This window comes from Otolemur garnettii, unplaced genomic scaffold (genome assembly GCF_000181295.1).
Source record: "Otolemur garnettii isolate 467f Iridium unplaced genomic scaffold, OtoGar3 scaffold00153, whole genome shotgun sequence".
Classification (NCBI taxonomy): domain Eukaryota; kingdom Metazoa; phylum Chordata; class Mammalia; order Primates; family Galagidae; genus Otolemur; species Otolemur garnettii.
The window spans coordinates 2,013,076-2,024,305 of NW_003852548.1; the positions used below are offsets into that span (position 1 = coordinate 2,013,076).

Genomic DNA, 11,230 nt, shown 5'->3' on the forward strand with positions numbered 1-11,230 from the left:
AGGCGCCGAGCCATGAATTATATCTTAATAAAGCTACTTTTAAAATATCAAGATGTTTCAGGAAAGCAAATTTGACAGGAATATTTAAGCTGAACAAGAAGAAAGGACTCAGATTATCCAATCTGGAAGTAGAGCATTAGAGTCCAAGCCTGTGACTAATGTGGGACTAGCTTCAGATAAGTGATAGATGAGAATTGTGGAATTGGCAGGGATGGGGTGGCAGCATTTAATAGACATATATGGGACAAAAGTAACTCCACAGAAACTTACAGGTGAGCACCAACTTAAGGAGAGTGGTCTGGTTTGTGGGGAACAGGAGAGGGAGTGATTGGTCTTATGTTTGAGGTTTTGTGTTCCTGTCCTCTAGCTGTGCCAAAGAGCTACAACCTTTTCCTAAGATATTCCTGGAAGTCCTTTCAGAGGGCCTTACCTCTGACTGATGGGCTGAAATCTTGTCCCTAGAGCCTGGGTCAATCCCACTTACCTGGAAAGCTCCAAAGTGGGATTCTTCCTTCTGCTGGACATTCTTCCTCCAACCTGAGAATGAGGTCTGGTTTAGTAACCTGCTGCCCTATTAATGAGAAATGACAGATATACTGACTTGGTCTTCAGCCACTGAGACAGAAGCAGTTGCAGTTTGGGGGCAGCACAAGGGACCTATCACTGACACAATGATAAAGTCAAACCATTTAACCTGGGCTTTGAGTTCACAAACACCTTGTCACAAGAGATAAAGGGGGGGACTGAGAAAGAAAAAGCCCTCCTTTGGATACAATAATCATAAACAGCAAAATTACCTGAAGAAGCCATCCTTACCCACGGAGACTAGGTTGCTGTAGGTCTCTAGCATCACGTCTCTATACAGGGTCCTCTGTGGAAGGTTCAGGTACTTCCACTCCTCCTGGGAGAAATCTACAGCCACATCCTCAAATGTCACTAGTCCCTGTAATGATACATTCCTTTTATTTTAAAGTGCTGACCACTGGGTGATAAAGATAGAATGTAGGGGAATTTCTGATTGGGTTTCCAGTTCATCATAATGTCTTAATACTGGATGTCTATTTCATATCAAGTTTGTGACCTACCTTGTGGAAGAATCACAAATTATTGTGAGAGTACTATTCCATTAATATCAAGTCATATGATATTAGCACAAGAATAGACAAATAGTGCAGGGGAACTAAAAAGAGAACCTGACCATGTATATATATCTGATTTATGACAAAGTTGGCACAGTAAAGCAATTGGCAAAAAATGATCTTTTCAGTAAATGTAGATAGGCTATTGTATATCTATATAGGAAAAAATGAAATTAAGCCCCTCTCACCAACAAAAATCAGCTACAGGTAAACTGTAAATCTAATATGAGAGGTAACCAATAAAGTATCCATAAAATAATATGGAAAACACACTGTGGTGCAGTCATTATGGAAAACAGTATGGCAGTTCCTCAACAAAATAAAAATAGAACTATCACATGATTCAACAATCTCGCTAGGGGTATACATCCAAAGGAAATAAAATTAGTATGTTAAAAAAAATAATACAGGAAAATGTTTTCATAACTTTGGGATAGAAAAAGAATTCTAAACAAAGGCATGAAAAGCACCACTCATAAACAAAAAGACTTGTTAAGTGTTACAAGAGTAAAAGTACTGCCCGTAGCTCCATGGTTAGGGCACCAGCCACATAACACCAAGGCAGGCGGGTTTGAACCCAGCCCAGGCTTGCTAAACAACAATGACAACTGCAATAAAAAAAACAGCCAGGTGCTGAAGCAGCTGCCTATAGTCCCAGCTACTTGAGAGGCTGAGGCAAGAGAATAGCTTAAGCCCAGGAGTTAAGGTTGCTGTGAGCTGTGACATCACAGCACTCTACCAAGGGTGACATAGTGAGACTCTGTATCAAAAAAAAAAAAGTACTACAGTAAAAAGGCAAACTACAGATGGAGAGATTATTAGCAATATTAATGGGGAATAAAGGGATCTTATCTGGAATACATAAATTAACCTCTACAAATCAGTAAGAAATATACAAACAACCCAGAAGAATAGACAAGCAAACAGGTACTTCACTACAAAAGGAAAGTCAAGTGACCTATGAACATAAGAAAATGTACTCAACCCCATTAGTACTCAGATAAATGAAAATTTAAGCCATATAGACACACCAATATGCACTTACCAAAAAGGTTATAATCAAGCAGACTAAAATACCACAACACAATGTTGAAATGGGAACTCTTATATACTGTTAGTAAGAATGTAAGCTGGTGTGATAGTTTCGTGAACAGTTTGGCCTTATTTACCAAAGTTAATGATTTGTATACCACGAGTTAGTAATTTCGTGAACAGTTTGGCCTTATTTCTGGCACTTACCAGAAAGGTTATAATCAAGCAGAGTAAAATACCACAACAGTGTTGAAATGGGAACTCTTATATACCGTTAGTAAGAATGTAAGCTGGTGTGATAGTTTCGTGAACAGTTTGGCCTTATTTACCGAAATTAATGATTTGTATACCATGAGTTAGTAATTCTACTTCTAGGTACACACCTTAGAGAAAATTACTGTTCTAGAAAACAAGTGCAGAGATGCTCACAGCAGCACTATTTCTGATACTAAATCATGGAAAAAATCCAAATGTCCATCATATATAAAATGTCCAACATATATAAAATTGTGGCACAATGATTCAATGGAATGCTGTGTAGTAACAAAAATGAATAAATCACAACTGCACGGTGTGAAGCAGGTGCACTGTATGGTGGTTACCAACTTGTCTGAGTCCAGTGAGACAGAATACCCCTACGCACAAGTAACATGGAGCATGTTTATTACTTAAAGATAGCAGAAAAGGACAATAGAAACCTAGGATGCGTTCTGTGTGTACCCTACTTGCACTGCAACTGACAGACCCCCCCAAAATCAGCCTTCCTTGACTTTTATACCTTGAGGGCCACATGGCACACTAGGCTGAGGCACTGAGGACATTCATTTTCCAAGAGGTGACCAGAACAGAGCTCAGGCTATTTTAGCCAGCTCTTCCCTTATCTCAAGATGTTATGCTGCCTACACATGATACAGTTATTCTTGAGAACTACAAGTAAGGTGGGAGAACTAGATCAGTCCAAGGCTACCCAGAGAACTGTCTTGCACATGTCCAACATAGATGAAGGTCACAGATATACTTATGAGCAAAAGAAACAAGAAACAAAAGTGTACATATTGCATGATTCTATTTATATGTAGTAAGAGAACAGGTAAGGCTAATCTATAATGTTAGAAGCCAGAATAATAATTATTTTGTGTGTGGCCATGACTTTGGGACAGGGTATGGGAGAGGATTCTGAGGTCCTAATTATGGTGGCTACACCACGTGTTCACTTTGTAAAAATTCATCAAGATATACACTTTTAAATTGTACACTGTGTATGCTATTCTTTTTTTTTCTTTTTTTTTTTTTTTGAGACAGAGCCTCAAGCTGTCCCCCTGGGTAGAGTGCCATGGCATTACAGCTCACAGCAACCTCCAACTCCTGGGCTCAAGCGAGTCTCCTGCCTCCGCCTCCCAAGTAGCTGGGAGTGTATGCTATTCTTAAATGTACCTCTTTATACATAAAAATTATTTTTGACAAAATCAGAGAGGTAATTCAATGGAAAATAGGATTTCCCATCTCACAAATAGTTCTGGAACAATCAGATATCTATAGTCAAAAAAAGAACCTCTGGCTCAGTGCCTATAACTCAGTGGTTATGGGCTGGTGGGTTCGAACCCAGTGCGGGCTAGCTAAACAACAATGACAACAACAACAAAAAAATAGCCAATTGTGGCAGGTGCCTGTAGTCCCAGCTACTTGGGATGCTGAGGCAAGAGAATTGCTTAAGCACAAGAGTTTGAGGGTGCTGTGAGCTGTGATGCCACAGTACTCTACCAAGGGCAACACAGTGAAACTCTGTCTCAAGAAAAAAAAGAAAACCTCAATTAATACCTCCAACATATATAAAAATGAACTCAAAATGGATTATAGACCTAAACCTATAATATCTCTAAATTATGGGAGAAAATCTCTTTAACCTTGGTTTAGACAAATATTTCTTAGATGTGACATCAAAATCCAAAAGATACTATGAAGAGACTGAAAAGACAAGCCATGGGGTGGAAGAAAATACTTGCAAATCAAATAACTAGCAAAGAACTTGCTTTGAGAATATTATAGGAAACACTCAAAACAAAACAAAAAACAGGCAAAACAGAGATACTTCCCCATAGAAGATATACATATCAATTAAGCCCATAAAAAGATGTTCAAATAAGCAAATAAGCACATAAAAAGATGTTCAATATCATTAGTGATGAGAGAACTGCAAATTAAAACCAAAATGAGGTACTACAACATACCTATTAAAATCAAGGAAAAAACCTAACAGTAATAAGTGCTGTGAGGATGTGGAGCAACTGCACCTCTCCTATCATAAGTAGGAATGCAAAACAGTACACAGCCACTTTGAAAAACGGTTTTCCAGGTGTTTATGAAGTTAAGCATATACTGCCATGTAATCCTACAACCTCACTCCCAGATGTATTTATCCCAATGAAAACTTAATGTAAACTCAAAAACCTGCACAGGAACATTTATATAGCAGATATATATATATATATATATTTTTTTTTTTTTTTTGCAGTTTTTGGCCGGAGCCGGGTTTGAACCTGCCTCCTCTGGTATATGGGGCCAGCACCCTACTCCTTTGAGCCACAGACACTGCCCTATACCAGCTATATATATATATATATATATATTTTTTTTTTTTGGAGACAGGAGCCTCAAGCTGTCCCCTTGGGTAGAGTGCTCTGGCACCACAGTTCACAGCAACCTCCAACTCCTGGACTCAAGTGAGTCTCCTGCCTCAGCCTCCCAAGTAGCTGGGACCACAGGTGCCCGCCACAATGCCCAGCTGTTTTTTGGTTGCAGCCATCATTGTTGTTTGGCGGGCCGGGCTAGATTCAAACCCGCCACCTTGGGTGTACGTGGCTGGCGCCTTAGCCACTTGAGCCATAGGCGCTGAGCCAGCAGCTATATTTTTAATCACCAAAAGCTGGAAACATACCAAATGCTTTTCAACCAGTGAATGAACAACCTGGAATCCATACAATGTAATATCACTCAGTAATAAAAATGAAATAACTACAATACATGCAACAAGGTTAATGAACCTCAAGTGTATTATGGTAAGTGAAAGGAGCTGGACTCAAAAGTCTACACACTATTATGATTCCATTTATAGAATATTACTGGAAAGGCAAAACTACAAAGACTGAAAATACATCAGTGATTGCCAAAGGCCAGGGTTTAACAAGGGTTTAATTATAAAGAGTACACACAGGGAGGTGAAAAAACTCCTCTATATCTTCATTATGGTGGTGGTAACATAACTGTATGGGTTTGTCAAAATTTGGAGAAGTGTACATTTTAAAAAGTCCATGTTACTAATGTCCTTCTAGATAATCTAGAATAACTGCATCTGTATAAATCCAAATCTCTCCATATATCCTCCAAAAAACTATACAGATCAACATGAACATATAAAATCACATATAACCTATACCTTCAGTATAACTATAATTATAACAGCAAATAGAGACTACTATAAATGTCTAATTACCTATAAGTTAAAAAAAATGTCAAATTCCAGCTCAGCTGTCTTTCAAACTCCTGCTATGAACTTTTCTAGAATATGAGGATGGTCTGACAAAACAGCAAATAGAACAGGACGGGTAGAGAGCCTAAGTGTGAGCTGAAATCAGGCTTAGAAAGATAAAATTTACCATAAGTATGTAAAAGCAAATTGGTCAGGTATAGGAGCACCAGTTATCAGAAAGGTATATGGAACCCAAGGTGATAGTCACAAAAAGGCACTGCTTCTGAGGGAGAAGAGGGTAAAAGGACAAGGCAGTATCATTTGGAAACTGGATGGTGAAGGGAAAAATACTAGAGGGAGAAACTTAGGGTCATGTATGACAAAGAACAACTAAAACAAATCACACACACACAGCCACTCCCACAGTGCCAGAAGAAAAAGTCATCCATTTAGGAAGCTACACTCTCCACCTATCAAAACTGTCAAAACATCAAAACACAGTATTGACTATCAAAACATGGTGCTCTTGAACTAAGAATCATGTAAGCAACCCCAACTCCCAACCCTGTCCTCACAACAAATAGATAAAGATAAAAAAATGCAGAATGGTCTGCATCCATTCAAAATTCTTTAGGCCAGGCGTGATGGCTCATGCCTGTAATCCTAGAACTCTGGGAGGCCACAGCAGGTGGATTGCCCTGAGCTCACAGGTTTAAGACCAGCCTGAGCCAGAGAGAGACCCTGTCTCTACCAAAAAAAAAAGAAAGCCAGGTGTTGTGGCAGGCACCTGTAGTCCCAGCTGCTTGGGAGGCTGAGGCAAGAGAATCGCCTAAGCCCAAGAGTTGGAGGTTGCTGTGAGCTATGCACTCTACCAAAAGGCCACAAAATGAGACTGTCTCAATAAAAAATGAATAAATAAACGAAAATTTTAAAAAACTTCAAATACTAAGACAACTGAAAGCCAATTGAAAGTAAAAATTAAAAAAAAATTCTTTAAGAACTAAGTAAAATGTGAAAACATATCAAGTGACAAAAAATTCACCCCACAATGATGAGAACAAAGTGGGAGAGTAGGCAGCTCCAAGCTTTCATTCCCCCTTCCCTCCAGAAAGACTGAAAAACAAGGAGAAACTGTCAGAACCAGCCTTGCGAGAACTCTGGAACACAGTCAAATGTCTACAGCAACCAAACAACATAAAATGAAAAAAAAAAATCAGGCAACTTAAAGAAGGTAGGAAAGCTTTTGGCATTTTTATTTGCCCTTTCTAACCCAATCTACCACCTTGGGTATCTAAGAACTCCTCCTGGGGGCATGAAGTTGGGCCTAAATTCCTAACCACCACCTCAGCACCTTGTAGGCACCTACCTATAAGCATCACCTGCAGGTCTGGAGATTGGCCTGCCCAGCCCATTTCAGTCAGTACCAACATCAATACACACTGCTCAGGATCCAGAGAATCATCTTACCACTGCTAGTACTATGTCCACACCATGCTGATGACCAGGGGCCAAGAACTTGCCCACTCTCACTTTTCCCACTCCCTGGAAGTCCTGCCCACTCTCCTCATCCACTGGTGTCACTACCAGCATCCAAGTAAGCCTCCTAGAAACTCAAGAATCAACCCGATAGTAACTACCAATACCAGTATGTACCACCCTGGGACACAAGGTTAGAAATGCTTAGCCCATAGCCCGTAGCTGCCACCACTGGACCCTGAAGACTGGGCCATTTGGCAACCCAGGACAACTTCATGACCGCCTTCATAAATCACAGATGCCATTAGCACTGATGCTATAGCCAAATGGTATTTATATAAAAATAAATACATACATCAATGGAAAAGTATAGAGAATCCAGCAATAAAGCCACAAATTTATAACCAACTGGTCCTTGACAAAGCCTACTGGAACTTACAATGGGAAAATGATACCCTCTTCAAAATATGATGCTGGGAAAATTGGATAGCTACATGCAGAAGAATGAAACTTGACCAGCTCCTCTCACCATACACAAAAATCAAATTAAAATGGATTAAAGACTTAAATATAAGACCCAAATTATAAAAATATTAGAATAAAACCTATAGGAAACTTTCACAGACATTGGTCTAGGCAAAACATTTATAACTATGACCTCATAAACACAGGCAACAAAAACAAAATACAGACAAAGGAGACTTAATTAAACTAAAAAGCTTCTATACAGAAAATAAAATAACCAATAGAGTGAACAATCTGTTGAATGGAATAAAATATATACAAATTATATGAAATTTTGCAAAAAGGTGGCCAACACATAGAGAAAATTATAGATGAAGAAATATCTAGAAACCTGACTCAAATCCAACTCGGATGTTACCTAACAAATGTAGACAGTGTAACCCAATTATATATTCCCTTGTATTAATCTGAAATAAAAAGAAAATAACTAAAAAAATTCTAATGAATATTTTATAAATAAAGCTATAATATCCCTACATACAGTGACTTTGGGGACACATTGGATATCAAGCCATGGCAAAAATCTAGATGCAGGTGCATCTAAGCTGCCCGATGCATATTATGTGAGAACATTTTTACTTGTCTGTGGTGGTAAATTATACACAAACCTTTTTGTTTTGCTCATCAGCTTTCATAAGTGTTTGTGTATTTTATGTGTGGCCCAAGACAACTCCTTTTCCAAAGTGGCACAGAGAAGCCAAAAGGTTGGACACCCCTGTTAGAGGCACTTCCACTAAGATCAGGGACAAAGATGGAAGCCTAATGTCACCACTACTATGTAGTATTGTACTGTAAGAATTAGCTACTGCAATTAGACATGACAAAACAATCAGAGGTATAAGAACTGAAAATCAGTAAATTCTATTTGCAGACTATATAGAGTATAAGAGCATCTGAAAAACAGAATCAATCATAAGACTAACATAATCATTTGGAGAATTTAGAAAGGTCACATTATATAGAATAAACATATATTAATCAATAACTTTCATATATGCAAGCAAATGCCAAATAGAAGATATAAATTATAGAAAATAATAGCAAAATATAAAATACTTATGAACAATCTTCAAAAGAAATGTGAAAAACTTATAAAAGGAAAACTTTAAAACACTCATAAAAGACAAAATTCAATTTCAAAAAATAAAAATAAAAACTTGTTCCTGATAGCCTGTAATAAACAATTTAATCTTTCTTAAAAAGCTGTCTGGCCTTTCTTATTGGCTTCTAGTAGATTATCCTTAAGATGTCCTTCCTGGGGGCGGAGCCAAGATGGCAGACTGCAGCCAGCTTTTTACAGAAACTCCCGTCCAGAAGGAGGCTTAAAGGACAGAAGTTTAGCAAGTTAGCTGATGGTTCGCAGCAGAGCCAAGAAAGAAGATTGAAGAGCGCACTTCAACCTTCCTGAGGCAAGCTGCGGCCCCAAAACTACAACCAAAAGGTACAAAATCCACCACCAAGCGGATGGGAGTCCCCTCCTCCACAACAAGGGCTCGCAGTTTACTCCATGCAAACAAGCGAGCAGAGTTCAAACTTCCTCCCACTCTATCCTACGGGAGAGACCCCATAAAAACTGGACCTCCTATCCTTGCTGGCGTGCCACAGCACCCTCTGGCCAGGCATAAAACTGTAAAACTGTATAAAACTGTATATATTCTCCACCTGCAACATTTAATTCGAAGGAGTCCCCACCTACCCACTCCGAGGTCTGGAGGTTTGTTACCTATGCGATCCAGATTCTTGGGCATCTCCTTGAGAGAAGTGGAGGAGGAAAAGGGCTGGTGCTGTTCTGTGCTGACTGTGGTGCAGGTGTGAGGAGAGGAGTGTCGCAGTGGCATCCTGAGCTGCAGGCTGACGCCATTCCAGTTCAATCTCTCTGGGCAAACAGAGGTTCCGGACAGCAGCCACAGGCAAAACGTGTGGGTGGAGGGCCAGCCCTCAGGGTGTAATCCCCCTGAGACAAAGGCAGTGGGCGGGCAGAGGCTAGAATTGACACCTGAGTGTAAACTGCTATCTGTCTGCTGCCCAGAGCTGAATGCAACCTCTGATTTACAGAGAAATCTAGCCGGACAGAAGCCTAATTTAAACATGCAAGGCCCCCCTGCTGAACTCAGATTTCTGGCTGATTTTGCCAGTTGTAAACCCCGGGAGCAGGGGCCTACTGGAGTGAATAGGGTCACAGACCTGGGGGATTACGAGTGACTGGATGCAAGGTGGGGAAGGAGGTATTAACCTTCTCAGACTAACCCATTTGCCGGGTGGGTCCCTTTGCCCTCGCAGAGCACTGGAGCAAGTTATATCGGAGCTGCAAGCAGACCCCTCTTATCTAGCTCCCAGAGACATTTGAACTCTTCCACCTGAAACGGGTGGTGACTGGGACAACTGATTTGGACCCCTTAAATCTGGCAGACCACCCAAGGACCATTCAAAGGGGCACCCTGGGTGTATGGTTGAGGGAAGGTTTGAACTATATAAAACTGTATATATTCCCCACCTGCAACATTGAACTCCGAGGAGTCTCCACCCACTCACTCCGAGGTTTGGAGGTTTGGAGTCCAGGTTCTTGGGCATCTCCTTGAGAGAAGTGGAGGGGGAAGGGCCTGGTGCAGTTTTGTGCTGTGTGGCACAGGCGTGAGGAGAAGAAAGTCGGCTCAGGGGACATCAATACAGCAACAGTGGCATCCTGAGCTGCAGACTGACGCCATCCCAGCCCCGTCTCTCTGGGCAAACAGAGGTTCCAGACAGCAGCCACAGGCAAGGCGCGGATAACTTTCATGGGTGGAGCGCCAGCCCTTAGGAAGTAATCCCCCTGAGACAAAGGCAGTGGGTGGGCAGAGGCTAGAATTGACACCTGAGTGTAAACTGCTATCTGTCTGCTGCCCAGAGCTGAATGCAACCTCTGATGTACAGAGAAATTTAGCCGACAGAAGCCTAATTTAAACATGCAAGGCCCCCCTGCCGAACTCAGATTTCTGGCTGATTTTGCCAGGTAAACCCCGGGAGCAGTGGCCTACTGGAGTGAATAGGGCCACAGACCTGGGGGATTACAAGTGACTGGGTGCAAGGTGGGGAAGGAGGCATTAACCTTCCCAGACTAACCCATTTGCCAGGTGGGTCCCTTTGCCCTCACAGAGCACTGGAGCAAGTTATATCTGAACTGCAAGCAGATCCCTCTTATCTAGCTCCCAGAGACATTTGAACTCTTCCACCTGAAACGGGTGGTGACTGGGACAACTGATTTGGACCCCTCAAACCTGGTAGACCACCCAAGGACTATTCAAAGGGGCACCCCGGGTGTATGGTTGAGGGAAGGTTTGAACTATATAAAACTGTATATATTCCCCACCTGCAACATTGAACTCTGAGGAGTCCCTACCCACTCACTCCGAGGTTTGGCGGTACGGAGTCCAGATTCTTGGGCATCTCCTTGAGAGAAGTGGAGGGGAAAGGGCTGGTGCTGTTCTGTGCTGACTGTGGAACAGGCATGAGGAGAAGAAAGTCGGCTCAGAGGACGCCAATACAGCAACAGTGGCATCCTGAGCTGCAAACTGACACCACTCCAGCCCCGTCTCTCTGGGCAAGCAGAGATTCC

At 41.3% G+C, this 11,230-nt stretch overlaps 1 protein-coding gene across 1 annotated transcript in view; it reads right to left on the reverse strand.

Moving 5' to 3' along the window:
• ZNF182 (zinc finger protein 182) overlaps positions 1–11,230 on the reverse strand; it is a 39,980-nt gene that overhangs the window by 5,823 nt on the left and 22,927 nt on the right. The window contains exons 3-4 of the mRNA XM_023519063.1: positions 817–943; positions 485–571 (exon numbers count right to left, since the gene is read on the reverse strand). Coding sequence (XP_023374831.1) covers positions 485–571; positions 817–943 — 214 coding nt within the window. The remainder of the gene's footprint in view (positions 1–484; positions 572–816; positions 944–11,230) is intronic.